The following is a 23109-nucleotide window of genomic DNA, read 5'->3' as shown; positions in this document are numbered from 1 at the left end:
TCTGAAAGCAGGGTCGCTGCCCACTGCGCCAGTCGGCCGTCATAATGAATGAATGATCTGGTTAATGGATAGATAAGGAACCACTAAATTCAATCTACCTGTAAATTCTGGATTAAATTGATGATCAACATCGGGTATTAGACACCTGTATCATATGACGTAATAAAACGATTTCTAATACTTTATTAATAGATACAATAAGCATACCAGTATCATAATATATTATCGAAACGGCATCTAAATACATGAAGCAATTATAATATTCATCTAGATATTGCATTACGCATTCCTATTAATGTTATCTTAGGCTATTTACAACTAGCATCGACTTTAATAATATCTTGTAATTTATATTTGCGTTGAATTTAAAATCAATGTATATATTCAAAATGATTTACATCTTTATGTCGAAGGACTACAACAGTAGTCCCAAAGTACGTACTGAGATGATCGATGAATATTTTTATTTATAACTAGCTGACCCGCGCAACTTCGTCTGCATCAAATCGGTTATTATCTTTAAAAAACCAAGAGTGAAAACCGTATGAAAATCCGTTCGGTAGTTTTCAGTTTTTCGCTAAGACATACAGACAGAAAAGAAGCCTTTGTCATTTTTTAGGTCCTAAACTATACCTATCCAAAAAACCACGATTGAAAGACAAATACGGAAAAAAAGCGACGCTATCCTGTTTGAGCTGTTTGCTTTTCCGTGATAAACAGAAGCCTATGAACTATTCCAGACTATATTGTATTTCTCTGCCAAATTTTAGCCAAATCGGTTCATTCGTTAAAGCATTACTAACATCCATCCATCCATTCTTACAAATTTTCGCATTTATAATATTAGTAGGATATAGAACATTCGATCGCTGTGCCATATGCCTTGCTACTTGCTGTTATCGGTAAAGAGTAATGTCCTTTATCTCCGTCAATATTTATCAGATCTTCATTAAAATTCCACAATATATGTTTTATAGTATGCACTTTCAAATAAAAAAAGAATTATTAATTATAATAATTAATTATTAATACGCCAATAAATAAAGGACATTAGGAAAACATCGTTCTAACGAAAAAGGTATAACGGTCATAGAAAACATAATATGGGTTTAAAATTACTGTTATAGCTTTAAAAGATAAGACCGCTACCATCTGAGATAGTAAAGGGCTTACTTGTAGTGGAATAAAAAATAACTACCTACTCCGTCTGAAAAGTAAATAATTAAATTCAAAAATTTCGTTCTAATATAACGTTTTTATGTTTTAAACTTACGAAGCTATGAACCCTTTTGTTGAAAAAAAATTCTTTCATGTTTTTACTTAAAAGTGAACGTTGTAGTAAAGTATTTACCGTAAGTAAATATTGTAAGGTTGTATTTAGGTGTAGCAAATTAAATAAGTATAGTTACAAATGATTTGTAATCAAACAATCTCATATATTTTCCATTTAACTAAGTTATTTTTAAATCAAGGTTACATTTTAAAAAGACTGTACTTTGTGAATGATGCATTGACACATTTAATAGGGTTGTCAAATTCTAAATCCTTACGATCGTACACAAAATATGAATGTTGAAATCTCCCAAAAGTTCTAATAGAGTTTTAACGCCTTTAAAATAAACGTGGCGTAACGTCGGAAAGGGTATTCAATATGTTAATAGGCTCTTACATTTGAGAGTTGCTGTCAGTTGAAGTGTGACAAAACACTGCAAAACTATTCCGATGTCATGTAACGTTTATTAATAAGGCCCTTAGTACAAAGTTGGAATAACACGCCACGCGTGTTGCGTCAATCAAATCGTTATTTTTCTTTAGCCATACCGGTATCTGGCAAAATAAATGTGTATAACTGTAGTATTATATATTATAATAAATAAATATATTACGACAATACACACAGCTTGTGTTACTAAGATGACTGATTAAAATTTTAATCCTGCTAATAATATCCCGCGTAGTTATAAAATCTTGAGTGATTGACCACAGTGGCCGTAGTCTGTCAAGGAAACTATTACAATATCGTAGAAAACCGTACAAAGTCTGCCCAACATTTAAAGCTCAAACGATCGTGTTCAAGAATCTTTTAGAAACACGGAACCATATATTTTATTTTAGTTTTCCATCCGCTCGACGGCAGCTGCTTCATATTTACATACATCAACTCTAACGTGACGGTATTCTGAAAAGAAAAACTTAAATCTGAATATATATTTTGCGTGAAGAATAATTGAAAGTTAAACTATAATATTCTACCGCTATGAATATAATAAGAAGTGCATATTAACAAAAACTGCTTCTTACTAAAAGCCAAGTTTCATGGACATAAATGATAAAGCCTTTATAGAATCTTTCTTCCGCTAATAATTCCCGATTGCGATGTTCAAAAAATATTCTCCTTAACTTTCAGATTTCATCACGTTCATTACTTTCAGCCCTTTTGGGCGGTTTGTCAGTTAGTCAGGATAATTTAATGGGCATAGAAGATAATCAGCTCTGTAATTCTTACAAAATCAGTATTTGAAGCTCCCTACGCTGTGATACCTTCTGAGCTTCTACGTGACGCCCTGTACATCCTTCGAAGACCCGACAAGTACAAAAGAATAGTCGAAATCATGTAGAATTTTTATCCCTTTCAACCCTGGTGGCCCATTCTCGCTAAAAACGTACCGGTTCCTTCCTTGTACGATGCATTTAGCTCAACCCGAAAGAAAGGAATCCATCGAATCGCACTTTATACCTAGTTAATAATGTCCTTTTGTTAAAATGTCTCACTATTTGCTCGTTGTGTAATTTTTCCCGTATAATTGAGGAAGGCAGACTACTGAAACAGTTTATACGAGTTCAGTAGTCAATGAACAATTGGTTTGTTTTACAATTACACATAGGTATTTTGCGATGTAAATGTACCTACCTAATAACTATAACCTATAAATATTATACATCTAAATAACTTGTGAAGTATTTACAAAATTGTAATTAATTACATATTGTACACATAGCAAATGTGTACAATATGTAATTAATTAAATAATTGAATAAATGTATGCTGATATACTTACGTTTTTTCTCATCACAGTTGTATTCATACAAATCACAATTGTCATTAAACATTCTAGAGATACCCAAAGAGTCTTGCCCACAAATTGGCACGAAATCATGCTGGCACTGGTCAGCCATTTTGCAGAAGTTGATAACCTAAAACAAATTGTATCAATCTTTGAATTGACTTATATTTTTTTAAAGTATTTATTAATAAAATAATATTAGCCAAACTATAAAGCTTTATAGCTATAACCTTATCAAACAAACAAAACCAACTCTTCAGCTTTATTTTATTAGTATAGTTGAAAATAAAAACAAAAACCTTACCGGCTCTAAGGGAAAGAAATAATCTTCAGCTTCTATTTCAACGTGTGACCAAACTTGAGTTGTGAAACCTAAAATTATGAAACCTAAAAAAAAACAGTATTTAAGTAAGTTGAGAAAAAGTTTACTGTAAAAAGATTTAATTTGTATTAAAAAAATAAAAATATTTTGCATTTAAAAATATAAATTATAATGAAAAAGCTTTAGGTTTTTTAACCACAGTAAAAAACCTAAAGCTACAAAAAAACAACTAACTTCATAAAAAAATACTTACTAGAATATAGTTTGTGAAGTATCATAACTTACACGAGCGATCTAATCAGTTGCCAAATATGTTCTAGTTAGTTATTACGATAGACTTGATTACACTAAACACGTAACTATGGTTGTAGAACAGGAAATTATAACAAAACATACGCCTTATGGCGAAAACTGTTGACCGGTGACAGATCACAGGCAGGGGTTTGAAACTCTATCAAATATTTTGACACTGACGTTTTTTCTTTTCATAATTACCATTAAACCTACTTTCACATTTATTAACAAAAACGGTTTAAATTAAACTAAAGTCGCGATAAAAATAAATTGTTTATACAATTCTATTTAATATTTTTTAATCTGGTCTCATTTTTGATTTTCTTCAAGTTGCTTAGTTTACCTCGCGCTCAATGATTTACATAAAATGAACAATGTTAAATTTATAATTAGTTAGTGGCTTAGCAATGTGTTAAAGATTTTTCAAGAAGGTAACTGCTTCCTTATACTGGTAATATTGTTACTGTACGAGTTCATCTGTATGTTATGTTTGTGTGTTACTGATTTACTGCATCTAATTTATGACTAGATATAGTTTATATTCTCGAGACAGATAAAGGATACTTTCCATGTCAGAACAAAATATTGGCACGGGATTTAAAAATAAACATTGGTTGAAACACCTAATCTTCATGGCTAATTACAAAAGCGCTAAAAACAGTAAAAACCGCGGATTTGGCAAGTTTGAAATATATAGCAAATAAAACAAAAATGTTTAGAACACCTGTCGTCAGCTCAGCCCTCGTTGCGTGGATTGCCATAATAAACCACAACATGAGTGAATCGGATATTATCATTTAATAGATCAATACACCGGGATGTGGTGGAACATCATCGTTCAATGTGAGTATACGTACGTCTTAATCACGTCTTATTTCCAGACATAGTGTAGATTCAATTTTTTTTTCTTTTTTGACGTGTAAACTCTTTTAAGCGCGTTGAGCACTTTTTGGGTTAGAAAAAAAAGGCACGCGCGTCGTCGCCACTGAACGTTTTTCATAAGCTCGGTATACTGCCCCGCATGTTTTTTTAAATTTTTTTACTTAGCCTGCAATTCTATCTGGTGGTTAGTGATAATGCAGTCTAAGGCGGTAGCTAGGTTACCTCTATGGGCAGTAATATTAAACCCTTAAACCGTATCGGTTTCTACACAGCATCGTATTGGAACGCTAAAACGCTTGGCGGCTTCACAAATTTGTCGATAGGGCGGTAGCTAACCATGTTCCTTGAAGCCTTCCACCTCCCACCAGACCCCCCCACCAGACCCCCCACCAGACCCCCACCAGACCCCCCCACCAGACCCCCCCACCAGACCCCCCACCAGACCCCCCACCAGACCCCCCACCAGACCCCCCACAAGACACCACACCAGACCTCCCACCAAACCTCCTATACGACATCCCACAATACCCCCTCCGGATCACCCACCTGATCCTAGACCTCCCACTTATGTGACCATACCGCTAACCACTGCTATTCCCCACTGTTCCATATGCGTTAACAAAAGGAACGTAATCTTATATTGGCCTAACTGACACCGTACTCATAGACCCTTCCCTTAGATCCCGTAACAATAATATTAAGTATTTGTAGCAGTACTTATGCTAAAGCGTTTAAAAATTGTACCACAATGTAACAATCACGTAGAGTTTACAGTGTCATAAAGTTCATAGATATTAAACCCCAAAAAATAAAATAGTGTTTAAGCAATATCAAAATATGCTGAAGCGATTAAAAATTGATTTATGCAAAGTCATTTCGATTGCAACACTACATACAGCAATATTTACAACCGCGTAAACATTTCGAACGATTGCGTTATACAATTAATACTTTAATATGATTATTAGCATAATGCTATATTTCAGATATGTTATGGACCCTCCTGCCCGCTTGTGGTCATCTTCCTGACTACGCATCGACTCCTTCTGTAAGACCTTTTACTATGTGGGCGGCTTTCTTAGACAAAGCTTTTTTTATTTTCTTTACAAGTTAGCCCTCGATTGCAACCTCACCTGATGGTAAAGGATGATAAAGTCAACGCGGGCTAACCTGTTAAAGGTAGGACGGTTTTAAACCAATACCTAACACATCTCCCACTATATGGGTATCAAATAAAAGTGCTTGACTAGTAGAATAATGTATTTATATTGTTTATTCAAAGCACCTCCAACAGAATCACATGTAATACACATATCGTAACAGCCTAAGGTATTCGAAACACATTTGATTCTACTTATAGGTAGCTACAACATGCTTAGTAACTATTCTAGTCGACGGACGTTAAATTAAGATGTTCAATATAAAACGAAAAGAAAAAAATTAAAAGAAAATGTAATATAATTATGAAACGAACTATACAAAAGTATACCAAAGGAAATAAAGCTAACTAATTCTTTATTAATTATTTTGAAAAGAATGAAAGAACAATATTAATGTACTTAACAAACAAAATTTGACTAGCCAAGTATTTTTAATAGCTTATTGTATAAGTTGGCCAGTTTGTCTTTAATTATCCTTTACTATACATATTTGTATGTTAATTTATACCTACTTATTATTTCAGAACAAAATCGATCAATTCTGCAGCCTAGCGGAAACCTGCATACATGACACCATTCCGATTTGTGGAAAAATGGGAGACGAGATACGGACGTTTTTGGACCTTTGCGACTTAATGGAGTTTGCCTGTGATACTAACCAAAGTATGGCATGACTTTTTTTCGTAACAGTAGAGCTTTTTGTAATAGAGCTGGCCCGCGGAATGAATGAATGAATAAATATATTTTTATTGTACACCACAAGAAGTACATAAAAAAAAGAAAAGCATAACAAAACAACATAGACAATTTGGCGGCCTTATCTTCCATCTTCTTCTTTGATTTCTTCCAGGCAACCAATGGCGAAGAAAACAAATACAGAAAATGGGTTGGTGGTGCACATAAACCCATAAAATAAATATATCATTACTTAAGTAAATATACATAATACTATTTGTCCCGGCGAACTGCGTACCGCGGATAATTTTCCAGTGGACCAAATTGTGAATGTTAACCATCCTCGAATCCCCTTGAACTCATACAAAAAAAAAATCATCAAAATCGGTCCAGCCGTCTAGGAGGAGTTCAGTGAAATACACACGCACACAAGAAATATATATATAAAGATATATAAAACAATGTTTGTAACTAAAGACAAATTAATTCTATATAAACCAATACAAATATAATAAGTATATAAAATTGATATTTACTTAAAATAATATAACAAATTAAATATGAAACAAAATATATATCTACCGGTGATCCTAGAGCGAGCATCTTAGGAACTGTGCCTCGCTGCGGTGGTTTCGAGGACGTTTTAGATTTTAATTAGTTTAAAATAGTTTATTTTAGGTTATATTTATAAAACAATTATTTTAAAGAATAAATAAACTGAATGATTATAAAATAAAAAAAATTAAATAAATAAATAGAGCTGGCCCGGGGAAGTAATACAGCCTTGCTTTTTTCTGACGCCATGCAGTATTGCAGTGTTCCGGTCTGAATGGCGTGGATGCTGGTGCTGGCACATGACACTTTCAGGGCAGTTTGATGGCACTTGGTGGGGCGTGCGTGCCCTGCAATGTGTTGCTCTGTTTATAGGCGGTTGTCATTTGGCCATCAACCCAATATATTTGACGGCCGGCGCAGTGGACAGCGACCCTGCTTTCTAAGTCAAAGGCCGTGGGCTCGAATCCCACAACTGGAAAATGTTGGTGTGATGAACATGAATATTTTTCATTGTTTGGGTGTTTATATGTACATTCTAAGTATTTATGTATATTATTCATAGAAATATTCATCTGTCATCTTAGTGCCCATAATACAAGTTACGCTTACTTTGGGGTTAGATGTTGATGTGTATTGTCGTAGTTTATTTATTTATTTATGTATCAATAAAGAAAAACATGATGAGAAAAGCTTTCCTGTGAGTTCTGCATAATGCACTCAAAGGCATGTGAAGTCTACTAACCCGCCTTGGCCATCCTAGTGGGCTAGAGCCTAAACCCTTCTCATTCTTATGATATGATCAGGTATTGTGAAACAGACAACTGATATGTTTCAGGGTTCCAGCGGCATGGAGCCCAGGACCCTGACCCTTGTGTATTGTCCTAATGTAGCCTTTTTATTATAAAATTGTGCAGCTATTATTATTTTTTTCAGTTTTCACGCACGTTGAAGATATGGCGGGATGTCCGATGCACAGAAATAAATAAATAAATATTAATGTTAAATGAAATAGTTTTTATATATAAACCTGACCGATACGTACTGTATATAAATGTACTCAATGAAAAACGTTTATTATATATAATATTTAATTCAATCATCATATTTTTAATGCAACGATTTCTTAACAGTTTATGATGATGAGGATAATAGAGGACGGCATATTTTATGACATAATGCCAAAATTTACAGACATAGTTCGCAACTTTTCCATTCATTCTTCTACTTACATAGTCTTAAGAACATTTATGATGACTATGATGCTCAAGCAGGTAACATCGCGGGTAGCTATTAGTTATTTACGACGAAGAAAGATCGTACACAGACATAACTTTTTGCGCAAAAAGTATCTTTACTTAAATATGTGTTTAAGTACCATTACGGTAATACCTTGGTCTGACCTGAGATCGGTGAGCGAGATAGAGTTATTGCAGGTTGTGTGGGCGTGATAGAGATGAAGATAGCCCGAAGGTTGACCGGTAACAGGTTAGGGCAGAAAGTATAGCGATGCCAGTAAGGTACGAAGTCTCGGGTGAATCCTTTTACGGTTACACCGATTTCTTAAACAGTGATTAATCCATGGTTAATTTAGCTTATCCAATATAGTTTTGGTGTTACTTAGTAAATATTTTTATTTTTTACATTCCTTTAAAACTTTGTCAAAAATCAGTGTCATTACATTTACACTTAGTTACATTTATTTATTTTTCTACTTAGTATGGAGAAACTTACATATTCATATTTTACACAAAGGCAGTATGTCGACCTTCATACAGTGTCAAACGCTTGCTAGTACTTAAGACCAAGCTGTGTTCATCGTGCTGTGTCAATCATGCAGAAATCTTCAATAGGAATGAAATTTCACCTTTTTTGTAAGTTTAAAGCAATTGGTGGTTTGATATTAATTCTCAAAAGAACAGTTCTCATGCTCTTAAAGTCCAGGTTAAACGACTTGGATAGAATGAATTCGTCCGTGACTAGTTACCCTACTGACAGAGACGTACCGTTAAGCTTTTTAACGTTCTGGTACGATGCTGCGTAGATAACGATTAGGTATGGGTTAAGTATATCAGCCATACCCTAACAGCTTAACAGCGGAACTGATAAAAAAAAAATATTACGAATTAAGTCTATAAGATTGTGTTTTGTTAAACTATGTTTTATGCAAACCATATTGGGAGAACCCGCCCCTGCGGTCCGTGAGAAAGCTACAATTTGAACAAGTCGTAATTAGCGGGTGCATTAAATCGGAGCCCGCCCGCTCGCCGCTCGCCGCTTGGCGATTTCGTTGATTAGCCTCCGAGGTCAAGTTCAGGACAGGTGGATTTTAAGGGTCAAGGACTTTAAACTTTTGACCATAGCGATCAAGTAAAACCAAGAGATTGAAATGCACAGGAATGTGGTGTAGTGTCTCAATATTCATATGAAATCTGGAAGGGCATTCCAGATACTTGCGATGCGAATCAGAAACGAAGACGCAAAGCGCTTCGTACGCGTCCATGGTATATCGACGTAGCGAAGCAGATTCTTACTGTGCCTCGAGGTTCGATGGTAAAAAAGGTGAAATAAAAGTGTCTATCTGTCTACCGTTCAAATTCAAATTCATTTATTTCAAGTAGGCCTACTTTATAAGCACTTTTTTAACGTCAAGTAGGTATGTATGTTTGTAGTGACTCTACCACCGGTTCGGAACGCAGATTCTACCTAGAAGAGATATTTGAACTTTCAAGTGATATTTTAAGTTTTTAATATGCATAATTGTTCTCTATTCAAAGTCGATAAAATACGTAATGAATATAAACATAATTTTGCTACGCCAGGCTGATGAACCGCAAAATTGTAGGCACTAAGTACCTACTTTTTAATTGTTGCCAAAAGTGGCCACGTTTAGACTATTCATCAAGAAAGTATTTACAAGCTAGACGAACGAATTCTTATTGTAAAAAAGTGATAATTTCAAAGTCATAATATGGGTGAGATTCTGCTCACATTTATTCGAAAAACCGCGAAATCTGATCCTTATTTTTCAGTAGAAGAGTTTGGCATGGAAAAGGGTATAGGGTTTTTCGATTAGCGTCTTTGTCTATTATTTACATAAGGATGCAGTTCGTGCTTATTCAAGACGATAAAGTCAATCGCATATGTAGATCGCTGAAATCACGCTCACATTTGCTATAAAAACCGCGAAATCTGATCTAAATTTCTCAGCACAACTTTCTGATGGGGCACTGGTAGCCCCGATAAGAGTCGGTTGGCCTAATAACCCGCGGACCCTTTGCTTATTGTTTACATAAGGGTGCTCTACGTGCTTTTCTAATTATTGCCAAAAGTCCGAAACGTCATATCTACAAAGAAATGATTTAAACAAGCGAGACGATAAAATAAGAAGTTGGCAACTCATTTTCTCTATTCAAAGACAGTAAAGTCCATCACATAATGAAAGCTGCTAGCTCACACATTATCGCTGAGATCAAGCTCACATTTGCTCTAAAAACCGCGAAATCTGATCTCAATTTCTCAGTACAACTTTCTGATAGGGAACAGGTAGATAGGGTGGCCCGATAAGAGTCGGTTAGCCTAATAACCCGCGGGCCCTTTGTCTATTGTTTACATTAGGGTGCGCTACGTGCTTTTGTAAGTCACGCCGGCACCTTTGGGCGGACCTCCCTGCTGTTATTGTTAAATACGTCGTCATGATGACGGGTGCTGCAACAGGGTGATCCGCTTCTTAATTAGAGTTGAATTACGAAATAATGTTGTTTACAGTTAAGGTAATAATTAATTATGCCTAATTTACTTGTAAATATGCTCTTTTATTAGAATACTTATGTTTGCTGATAAATGCGACTTGGCAGACTTTACTCGCCTTTGAGAACGTTACGCTGTACTCTAAAGCAAGTTTTATAACGATATTTTCCTTCACACAAGTGATATTTTAATTGCTTAAATAATCTCATTTACTCATAAATCCTCATGCGCGGATAGGCTTTAAACACCCCTATAGGCCTGACCATCAAGCATATGGCCCACCTGATAAAAACCATTGCATGTAATTAATGCAACACTTAGCAGTCAAGCGAACAAAAATAAATAAATAAACAAATAAATAAATAAATGTCTATCAGCCTGAAGTGCAGATGTTAACTAGTTACCGACTAGTTATAAAAAACTCAAGTTTTTAAAACACTTACAATGCATATCCTTAAGTTTTTCATAACTAGTACTGGAAATTTTCTTCATTTTATATCATCTGCATACCCTGTGCATACCCTCTATGCACGCCACTGCCTATAGCTTCTAATTCAGTTAGTTTTTTTTATCGTAATTATTGATGGTCTAAGCAGTTGGCACACCGGACTATAAGTGGAAAACCACTCTTTGCAGGACATGCAAGAAACGCGACCAACAAAGTCCCGCCTTGTGTCCATTGACCTGTTAAGCCTGCTTAATACAGCTGGTATACTTTATTTACCTTACCATGACAAAAAGCATAATAACATCATACTGTATGTCGTAGGGCGCGCACGTGTCGTAGTTTAACGGCGCGTGAGTGGCCGCCTAATGATCCGATGTCACTTGCCCTGCGACCGCCGCGCCGCCCGGACGTCCCCAAGACGCCCTTTTGATACTACCGAAATATAACCACTATCGGCATTTTTTTTATATTGCCTTATTAAGTCAGCCTGTGAGGTTTACTTCCTATTTTTTTCTACCACCAATTATAAATGGAAGACTTTTTTATTCGATCACAATATGAGTAGCAGATTAAAAAATAAATTCAAATTCTAAATTCATTTATTTCAAGTAGGCCTAATATAAGCACTTTTGAAACGTCAAGTATGTCTGTTTATAGTGACTCTACCACCGGTTCGGAAGGCTGATTGTACCGAAATGATGCAATATATTTTATAAATATATTTTTTATTAAAATTTCAGTCTCAGTTATAATAACAACGCAACGGGCGGCGCGGTTGTTTGTTCAGTTAGATATTGGATCAGTCAAATCAGCGCTGAGCATTGTTGCCAATGTACAGCATAAGGCTGAGTTTGGAGCCATTTGCCATATTGTTAATAATAAATTGGTACTAATTTAGTTCAAGATATTGTTTTAACAATAGAGTATGGCAATAAAGGATTATTATTATTATTATTGTTTATATATGTTCATTAATCTCCCGTTTAAAAAGGGGTAAATAATCTAACTAAGCAGTATTAGTAGTAATTTTTACAAGGGGCTATGAAAATAACGGTGATGTTAAAAAATTTCGGGTTATACGACATGTATTAAGAATGAGAACTGCCTTCTTAATAAGTGTGCGAGTGAAATTTGGCATTTTAAGTATGTAGAGATTATTTGAAACGTTATTAGGATGATGCCTGTGGTAGAGATAACTATTGGCAAAAAACTCAGCAGACTGCTCTTTTTAAGCATCATTTTCAGTTTACAATCTTTAAAACTTTCTAACTTGTCGGAGATGAGAGCGGAGCATGTTTCCAAGCAGCCTTATCGTTAAGTAATTCATCCAAAATAAATTAAATGCTTCAACTTATGCGTCCAAAATTACCCTAGGAATCATATTATAAAAGCATATACTCAATCCCACAAATGACTTCTGCACCTTTCACTAACGATATGCAGATGTCACTAACTTATGTCCATTTCGAGTAAGACGGTTGTTTATACCCACTTTTCGATTATGAAGAGTAAAGTTTTATCTTACAAATACTATATTGCTATAAATATATTATAAAGCTACCGTAAGTATACATATTTCTATATATTTTTCACGGAGGGATTCATGTCGGGATGCCGAGGCTCGAACACGGTCTCCATGAAAGGAAAGCCGATGTCTTACCCACTAGGCTATCACCGCTTCTTAATCTATCTTACAGGTTAAACTAATGGGATAGATAAGTATACATAATAGAATATGGTAGATATTCTATTTAATATTCAATTCAATTCACAGTGGAATTCATAAACTAGCTTAGAAAGAAAAATAGAAAAAATAAAAATATATAGAAAATTGCCATCTTTTCGCTTCCTATCTTTAATAGAGTCGTAGATATAAAGACGATCACGAATCACTAATTCTATAACATCTATTATATTCATTGAAAGCTTTATTTGCATTTAGAATTAGTTTCTTTTTATACAAATGGATCTAAAAAGCTATAAAACGTCACGTAGCCTTATATTTTTTTATGAATCGCAAAACTACTTAGGTTTTTACAAGCAACAGTCACTAGTAACTCAATTAGAAATTTTCAATTTTTATGACACTTTTAAGTGTCAAGTCTTGGAAATATCTTTAAAAATATACAGAAGCTTTGGCACGAACTGTGCATAACACATACATAAGCACTCTTATAATCTTACATTTCAATAACAATATAGAAACTGAACATTTTACGTTATTTTTTTAAACACATTTCATAGTATAATTTAAAAAACGGTTTCAAACTATATGGATATTCGGCAAAATCAGTTTCAATTTTGTTTACCATAAAATAGGTAATATGGAAAATTTTGTGAGCTACCAACATTGCGTGGAGCGTTTTCACTGCTTTTAGAGACAATGCACCACATGCAATAAAGCTGAATGAGGGTTCTGTATGCTCTTAATTCTATGTAATTTATATAGCAAAACGTGTCTGCCTGCTGATTAGTTTCATATTTGATACTCAGTACTACTTTATTACCTCATTCATTAATCCGTGCTATAAATTACTTTGCAAGTATAAAATATAAATGAGCCTGAATGGGAAATGAATTAACCACTTCCCTGACATAAAGTTACCAGTCATATTAAAATTAATTTATTCATATTTTGAGTTGTTTACAATGGCACGATATGGTTTTATTAATACGTGATTCAGGCAATTGCATCAACATCATCTTCCGGACATCCGTCTACGGTTCCTGGATTTACCTTAAGATTATTCTTTTATTTAAAAAAAAAAAAATAAGCATAAGGCTGAGTTTGCGGCCATTTGCCATATTGTTAATAATAAATTGGTAATAATTTAGTTCAAGATCTTGTTTTAACAATAGAGTATGGCAATGAAGGATTATTATTATTATTGTTGTTTGTATATGTTCATTAATCTCCCGTTTAAAAAAGGGGTAATAATCTGATACGTGGGTCGTAACTAAGCGTAGCAGCATTTGTAGTAATTTTTACAAGGGGCTATGAAAATAATGGTGATATTAAAAAAAAACGGGTTATACGCCATGTTTTAAGAATAACTGCCTTCTGAATAAGTGTGCGAGTGATATTTGGCATTTTTTGTATGTAGAGATTATAAAGTGTTACAAAAATTCTTCAAAAGCTATTTTATAAGCTCTTAATAAAAAATCATCTGAATTAGAATTAGACACTATGTTATGAAGAGACGGAAAAACTTTTCAATATTTTAAAATAAATTCAATTGAATGATTTACACGCGCGCACGCGCACACACTCACACACACATACACATACCGGAAATTAAAATATGCATGTTGCAAGTACCCCATGTACTTTGATCATTGTTTTTTTTTTAATCTTATTTTATTTTGATTAATATTGGAATTCACTTAGATTTCTTGATAAATATCCAGTGAACAGTGTATCCAGTACAAGTACAGTGTGTGTAACGCAGTTTCCTACATTTACAGTGATCATCGTTTCATTAATCAGCAGTTAATTTATGTTTTTGGTCACAAATAAATAAAATAAATAAATCTCTTCTAAACGTTTTCAAACGAAGGCAGATCAATTATGTAATCTGTTATACGCAATTATGATATAAAACAACATTGAAGTTTTATTATAATAACGTTAGAACTTGAATTTAATTCATATTATTTACTAACCAAAAAATACTCGGTAGTACATTAAAGCTAAAATTATACGTATAATATCTTCGATACCAACGCTACAAGGCATATATATTATATGTTGAACTTTGCAAATATGAAAATTAAGTTTTCATTCTTCTACGAAGCTACTACTTCCATTTCTACGCGGAATCAATAAAGAATATGGTATTCTGTCCATGTTGCAAAAAAAACATCTGAAATAATAACTAATTTGTATTGTTAAAATTAGTTTACTCTTCTTGCTAAATCGTTTATTAATAACATAACGAAAATCTCAGTTAGCAAATTAAAAAAAATAAATAATTTTATCAAATTATTACTCGATATATCTACAAAGTTTACAAGACCACTTTAAGAGGGTCATAATCAAGTCCAAAGGAGTCGGTTACATACATACAGGTGAAGCTAATATAAACTGTGTAAAAAGGTAGAGTAGAGAGAAGATTTACATCGTCACGATAAATCCGCTTTGGTAAAATTGATTGTGAATCCGTCGGGTTATTAGTGATGATGAGATTATGGTGATTACGCGTAACCCGGGAGCCGGCCGCAGGCTACGTTTACCTTTTTTGTGCTTTGAAACTTTTTATTCCCTTCAATTTCGTTGTGATTCTTATAAGACATCTGAAAAAAATCAAAACGAATCCCGGGGCACTTTGGGAATTATAATTTCTGATTTTTCTCTGGTCTGGTCTGGTGGGAGGCTTTGGCCGTGGCTGGATACCGCTACCGACAAAGACGTGCCGCTAAGCGATCTAGTGTTCCGGTGCGATGTCAGCCCGCTACCATCTTAAACTGCATCGTCACTTACCACCAGGTGAGATTGCAGTCAAGGGCTAACTTGGAAATCCAAATTCAAAATTTATTGTTTTCAAGTTGTCTATCAACATAGCGGTGTAGGGGGCGGGGTTAGGGGGCTATTTTCCTTTCTTCGCTTTCAGGGGGCCGAGTTCGATTCCCAGCACGCAGCTTTAAGTTTCCAAGTTATGTGCGTTTCAAGTTTAAGTCATTATAACATCACTTTCTTCTACGGTAAAAGAAAACAACGTGAAGAAACCTGCATGCTGATAGTTTTCCATGATGTTCTCAAGGATGTGTGGAGTCCACCTATCCGCACTGGGCTGGCGGTGGACTACGGTCTAAACCCTTCTTATTGTGGAACCCGTGCCTTGGTCCGTAATGGGTTGCTAAAGAAGATTATAAGCACTTTTCAAAACTAAGATCTGTTTATGTCTATTTGGTGTGGAGTATAAATATTGAAGCAATTATAAACTACACCATACAAATTCTCGGAGTATAGCAAATTAAACTTAACTTTCATTGTATATCATGGAATTCCAAAAGGTAACTGTCGTTACCTCGTCTACCACCAGTTCGGAAGGCAAATTCTACCAAGAAGCCGACAAGAACATTTGCTCTTTTCCAACATCAACAGTTTAAAATTTAACATTCATTATTCTACCTTGTGAGAGATGATAACGCAGCCGGATGCTTCCAAGAACGTTGTCATAGCGAAATTCATCACTCGTTACCTCGCTGTAATAAATTTGTTTTAACAAATTGTTTAAACTAAATCAGACGGTCGAATATTATCTTCATTATTCATTATCATCGGATTCATTATAATAAAATTAGAATAAAAAATTAAATATATATAATATTATTAAATATACCTACTCATCCCACAAATGATTTCTGAAGCTCTCGCAGACGATATCCAGCTGTAACTTTGAGTTAAATTATGTTTGTTGTTTTACTAAATAATTACGTCTTTATGTCTCACAGTGTTTAGATAATCTGTAATCTGTGCATGCGCTCCACGAATATTATTATTATTATTTTTATCTCTACGGATTTTCTTTTCTTATCTCATTTAAATAGGAGGAAATATTGGCACGTACTGTTCTTATACTCGTTATTCCTTTATTTATTTATTTATTTAAGGGATAATCAACAGGTTACAACAAAAACCCTTAAAAACTAAACAAAAAATGAAAAAACATATAAATGTAATATTGTAGACCCACTTAAAGACTGCCACAACTTGCAAATACAAAACAATATTGTCAGTTAGAAGGAGAAAAAGCGATTAAGAGGCATGACAGCTTACAAGCTGTAAGATTCATCAGGCTGTGACATAAACTTGACGAATCTAGCACCGCGAACAAAAACATACATCTATATATATAAAAGAAAGTCGTGTTAGTTACTTCACTTATAACTCAAGAACGGCTGAACCGATTTAGCTGAAAATTGGCAGGGAGGTAGTTTAGAGCCAGGAGAAGGACATAGGATACTTTTTATCCCGTTCGACATCATTCCCGTGTGACTTGACATGTAACGTCAGTCACTATAAAACGTGGTATAACAAAAAAGAATCAGACTTGGAATAACAAAATTGACGTATAATGACAGCTATGTAATGACGTATGGATGACTATTTGATATTTGTAAGAAATCAATAATATAACTATTTCTATTAAATAAATAATTAACATTATTGCCCAATTGCCCATTCGTATAAACAGTGAAGTGAACTATAAAACTCGGTATGGTTAAAAATTTAAGTTTTTAGGTGAAGTGAAGTTTAATTAATAATGCCGCGACCAAGACGATCGAATCTTTCCCGACAAAGCCGTGATGCAAGAAGAATACGAAATACTGCAAATGAAAGGACTGAAGAAGAACAAGAAATTGCACGTGAACAGCGCCGCGATAGTATGGCTCGACTTCGTGCTTCTCAATCACGAGAGCAAAGTGAAGCAGCCCGTGAAACAGCTCGGTTGGCAATGCAGAATCGTCGAGCGAACAACAGAGGTCAACAAATAGATAATTTGCGACGCAGAACAAGATATTTATCAAGTGCTGATTTGAATCGAGCAGCGTTTCAATACGATTGCAGCAATGATTACAGCTTGCATCCTAGCGTTTGCATTGGGCAAATGGACGTAGTTTGCGAGTATTGTGGTGCATTAAAGTTTTCCGGAGAAACGCCTGGATTATGCTGCCTTAATGGTAAAGTGAAATTGCCATTGTTGACTCCGCCACCTGAGCCATTGTATTCATTGCTTTGTGGCGAAACACAAGAATCACGCCACTTTCTTGCAAATACTCAAAAATACAATGGTTGTTTCCAGATGACGTCATTTGGGGCAGATATTATCGAAGAACGGGGATTTAATCCGACATTTAAGGTATTTATTTTTGTACTTATATAGAATGTAGTTAAAGAATAACTTACTTTATCTATTGGTACCTATGTAGTATATTTGCTAATTCTGAACTCTACTCTCCCACCGAAAAAAGTGTTTATAACCCAGTTAATACTGTCTGGTTTTTATTTTGTAGATACAAGGACAGATTCATCATCGAATTGGATCATTACTACCTTTCGAAGATACACAGAATAAATTTTTACAAATATATTTCATGGGCAACATGGAAGAACAACTTGATCGACGCCTAGAGATCAATGCAGGAATGAAGCGAGCAATTCTTCAAGACTTGCAGTGTCTGCTTCATGAACATCATGCGTTGGTCAGGTTGTTTAAGAGTGCTTTAGAGCGCATGCCAAGTGATGACTATAAAGTTGTTATCAAAGCAGATAAACGACCATCTGGAACACACGAAAGGACATTTAATGCTCCAACAGTAGACGAAGTTGCCATCCTGATTGTTGGTGAACAATTGGAAAAACGCGATATTGTGCTTACACGTCGCGATACTGGGCAACTGCAACAAATATCTGAAACTCATCGATCATATGACACATTGCAATACCCGCTGATGTTTTGGCAAGGAGAAGATGGATATTATTTTAATATTAAAATGAAAAATCCATTGAATGGTGAGTATCAGTATCATAATTTATTTCATTTATTTGTGAAAGACACTGATTTAAAATAATGCTTATTAAAAAAATGGTTAATGTCTGTATTGTTTGCCTTTAAAATTTGCCTTTGAAATGGTTAATTATCAAATTTTTAATTTCAGGTGAAGAAACTACAAAGAAAGTTAGCTCAATGAATTATTACGCATATCGTTTGATGATTCGTCAAAATGCTGACAACTATTTGCTGCGGTTTCGTCGATTGTTTCAGCAGTATTGCGTTGACATGTATGTAAAAATAGAAACGGAACGTTTAACATTCATTAGGTTGAACCAAGCCAAACTGCGTTCTGAGGAGTACATCCATTTACGTGATGCAGTTAATACTGAAGGAAATGCAGCTAATATTGGTCGATTAACTATTCTGCCGGCGACATACATTGGTAGTCCACGTCATATGCATGAATATGCACAAGATGCAATGACATATGTTCGTCATTACGGTCGGCCCGATCTCTTTATTACTTTTACCTGTAATCCAAAATGGATAGAAATTACTCAATTGCTGCTTCCCGGACAAACATCAAGTGATAGACACGACATCACAGCACGTATATTCAGGCAAAAAATTCGGTCCCTGATGAACTTTATTGTTAAACAACGCGTCTTTGGAGATACTCGATGCTGGATGTATTCAATCGAATGGCAAAAGCGAGGCCTGCCGCACGCACACATTCTTATTTGGTTAGTGGAAAGAATTCAGCCTGACCAAATAGATGATATCATATGTGCTGAGATTCCTGATTATGAAGTCGATCCAGACCTACATGATGTTGTTACTACTAATATGATTCATGGACCGTGTGGTGCCATCAATCCCCAATCACCTTGCATGGTCGATGGAAAGTGCTCTAAACGATATCCACGGAAATTAACGGCGGAGACTGTCACTGGCAATGATGGTTATCCGCTGTATCGGCGTCGATCACCAGATGACAACGGTCGAACTGTCACAACGAAAGTGAAAAGAATGGATTTCGTTGTCGACAACAGTTGGATTGTTCCATATTCGCCACTTATTTCTAAATCGTTCAAGACACATTGCAACGTTGAATACTGCAATTCAGTTAAGTCCATAAAATATATTTGCAAATATGTCACGAAAGGCAGTGATATGGCGGTTTTTGGATTGCAATCCTCGAATACCAACGATGAAATTTCACGCTATCAAGTTGGTCGTTATGTGAACTGTAATGAAGCGATTTGGCGTATATTCGCATTTCCCATTCACGAACGTCATCCTACTGTTACGCATTTGGCGGTGCATCTGGAGAATGGTCAACGAGTATATTTCACGGCTTCGAATGCTACGCAACGTGCTGAAACACCTCCAGCAACTACATTGACCAGTTTTTTTGCAATCTGCCAAAGCGATCAGTTTGCACGAACTTTGCTTTACTCGGAGATGCCACGTTATTATACTTGGAATGCTTCATCGAAGAATTTTCAAAGACGGAAGCAAGGCGATGCGGTTCCTGGGTATCCAGATGTGCGTTCTACTGATGCTCTTGGTCGTATGTATACAGTTCATCCAAAGAATAATGAATGTTTCTATTTGCGGTTGTTGCTGGTAAATGTGCGTGGGCCAACGTCATTTGAGTCACTACGAACTGTTAATGGTGTAATATTCCCAACATATCGTGCTGCATGTGAAGAATTGAAGTTATTAGAAAACGATAGTCATTGGGATACGACAATCGCTGAAGCCATTATCTGTGCATCTCCAAGTCAGATACGCACATTATTCGCTATCATAATTTCGACATGTTTTCCATCAAACCCATGTAACCTGTGGCACAAATACAAGGATAATATGTCAGAAGATATTTTACATCAAATTCGTGTCAGTTCCAGAAATCACGATATTGAGATGAATGAGGAGATACATAATCGTGCTTTACTCTTGATCGAAGATATGTGTTACCTCATGTGCGGTAATTTATTAATCAGGTTAGGAATGCCAGCACCATATCGTGAAATGAATGACGCATTTAATCGAGAATTGGAACGGGAACGTGAATATGATCACCAGGAATTAGATTTAGTAGTTCAAACGAATGTACCCCTGTTGAATTACCAACAAAAGAAAGTTTATGATACTTTAATGAAGGCAATCGATGATGAAAATGGTGGTTTATATTTCCTAGATGCCCCTGGTGGAACTGGCAAGACATTCCTCATGTCATTAGTTTTAGCAACTGTTCGGGCGAGATCTAACATAGCGGTTGCAGTTGCTTCTTCTGGAATAGCAGCCACATTGTTAGAAGGATGCCGTACGGCTCATTCAGCATTCAAATTACCGTTAAATCTTCAAACTATTGAAGAACCAACGTGTAATATTGCAAAACACTCAGCAATGGCCAAAGTTTTAGCGGTATCGAAAATCATCATCTGGGACGAATGCACAATGGCGCATAAACGTGCATTAGAAGCACTTAACCGAACATTAAAAGATGCAATGACTCGAGATGTTTTGGAGGAGCAATGATTTTACTTTCTGGTGATTTCCGCCAAATACTGCCAGTAATTCCAAGATCTACGGCTGCCGACGAAATAAACGCTTGCCTCAAATCGTCAAATCTATGGCGCCATGTGAAGAAACTGCAACTGACAACAAACATGAGAGTTGCATTGCTTAATGATACATCTGCTGAAGATTTCTCGGAGCAATTGCTGACTATCGGTAATGGTCAAGTACCTGTCGATGAATCGAGCGGATTAATATCATTTCCAAATAATTTCTGTAATTTTGTCTCATCAAAAGACGAACTTATCAACAATGTATTTCCAGAAATTATTTCTAACTACAAAAATTATGAATGGATGAGTGAGCGAGCAATTTTAGCGGCTAAGAATAAAGATGTAGATGACCTAAACAACATAATTCAAAATAAGATCATTGGAACAATGCATTCATTCAAATCTATTGACTGCGTCACAAATGAAGATGAAGCCACCAACTATCCAATTGAATTTTTAAACTCTTTGGACGTGCCTGGCTTACCACCGCACAATTTACGCCTAAAGGTTGGCTCCGTAGTAATCATGCTTCGAAACATAAACCAACCAAAACTGTGCAACGGTACGCGTTTGGTGGTTAGAAAATTGATGAACAATGTAATTTACGCTACGATAATGATAGGAAAATTCAAAGGTGAGCAAGTTCTCATTCCGAGGATACCGATGATCCCAACCGATATGCCGTTTGAATTTAAAAGACTTCAATTTCCGATACGTCTTGCATTTGCCATGACCATCAACAAATCACAAGGCCAATCCTTAAAAGTTTGTGGTTTAAATCTAGAACATTCATGTTTTTCCCATGGTCAATTATACGTGGCATGTTCACGGGTCGGAAGACCATCTGCGTTGTTTGTTTTTGCGCCTGATAATAAAACAAAAAATGTCGTGTATCACAAGGTACTTAAATGAAGAGCAACCTATGTACTAAAATACAGAAATAATTATGAATGATTGATGTAGAAATTTAATTTTTTTTGTATTTTTTCCAATAAAAAAAAAATCTGCTTATTTATTGACATTAAGGCGGAACAAAGTTCGCCGGGTCAGCTAGTTTAGAATAAATTAAAAAAACAAATACTTAAATTATATATAAAATAATATTAAAAATGTTGACAATATATACTATAGAACAAAACTAGCTAAACTAACACAAAAAAGAGCAAAGGAAAAAAAAAAATAATAACTAAGTTTAAACAGTACCACAGTATTCCTATAGGAAGTGGTCCTTTAGTTTTTTTTTAATATAGGAAGACTATCCCCTATTATGTCTATGTCAATTGTCAAGCACTTCCTTTGTGAAATCACACTAAAATTATTTATTACCAAATAATTAAATTATATCCAATCAATCATTTTGCTTTGCACTTTCCCTCGATAATAGATATTTGTGTTTTCGTTATGTTTCATATTGAACCTAGATACAGAACCCTTCGTGTGCAACTCGGAATAAGCTAGTTTTAAATCCTCTTATACCATAACATCATTACATTTACGTATATTTGTAGACTTATATTAGATATTTATAGACTTAACCATTTAATCATTATATAACTCCTTCCTCAATGCAAGAGACAAGTGCATATCTAATTCTCTACAACTTCATATCCAATCAAATACTTTTACATGTAGTAAATTATCTTTCAATAGCATAAATTATGCAAAGAATGCCCACTAGAAACTAGCTATCATAAGTTGATATAAGCACTTGTTAATTGTTATGCGATTACTAGAAACAAAAGATCGTAACTGGATATAAACCGCGCCACTCAATGTCTCATTAAAATCTTATTAGATTCCGTATCAAGATACAACACATGCCTCTTCGCAAATCGTCGCACAGCAAGACGCACTTGAGTATCAATAAATGTCATTACACTCAT

The 23109-nt window shown here is 35.0% G+C and overlaps 2 protein-coding genes across 2 annotated transcripts; one reads left to right on the top strand and one right to left on the bottom strand.

Moving 5' to 3' along the window:
• Positions 1–1466: 1466 nt before the first annotated feature.
• Positions 1467–3688, bottom strand: LOC120633844. Its single transcript, XM_039904212.1, has 4 exons — positions 3641–3688; positions 3370–3452; positions 3060–3195; positions 1467–2179 (listed from the first exon to the last, which is right to left on the bottom strand). Exons 1-4 carry the CDS (start codon positions 3663–3665, stop codon positions 2112–2114), a joined length of 312 nt encoding a protein of 103 aa, XP_039760146.1. The 5' UTR covers positions 3666–3688; the 3' UTR covers positions 1467–2111.
• An 811-nt stretch (positions 3689–4499) lies between these two features.
• On the top strand, positions 4500–7939 carry LOC120633924. The gene is made up of 4 exons (XM_039904335.1): positions 4500–4524; positions 5550–5611; positions 6248–6386; positions 7887–7939. Exons 1-4 carry the CDS (start codon positions 4500–4502, stop codon positions 7937–7939), a joined length of 279 nt encoding a protein of 92 aa, XP_039760269.1.
• The last annotated feature ends 15170 nt before the right edge of the window (positions 7940–23109 follow it).

This window comes from Pararge aegeria, chromosome 22, assembly GCF_905163445.1.
Source record: "Pararge aegeria chromosome 22, ilParAegt1.1, whole genome shotgun sequence".
Lineage (NCBI taxonomy): Eukaryota > Metazoa > Arthropoda > Insecta > Lepidoptera > Nymphalidae > Pararge > Pararge aegeria.
The sequence above is the reverse complement of the archived record's forward strand: the minus strand, read 5'-3'. Positions and strand labels throughout refer to the sequence as shown.

Coding starts and splice junctions, on each gene's coding strand:
- LOC120633924 (XM_039904335.1), top strand. CDS start 4,500: ATGTGGTGGAACATCATCGTTCAAT. Junction 5,612..6,247: donor ACTACGCATCGACTCCTTCT/GTAAGACCTTTT, acceptor TTATTATTTCAG/AACAAAATCGATCAATTCTG. Junction 6,387..7,886: donor TGCCTGTGATACTAACCAAA/GTATGGCATGAC, acceptor TATTTTTTTCAG/TTTTCACGCACGTTGAAGAT.
- LOC120633844 (XM_039904212.1), bottom strand. CDS start 3,665: ATGATACTTCACAAACTATATTCTA. Junction 3,453..3,640: donor ACTTCACAAACTATATTCTA/GTAAGTATTTTT, acceptor GTTTTTTTTTAG/GTTTCATAATTTTAGGTTTC. Junction 2,180..3,059: donor CAACTGTGATGAGAAAAAAC/GTAAGTATATCA, acceptor TTTTCTTTTCAG/AATACCGTCACGTTAGAGTT.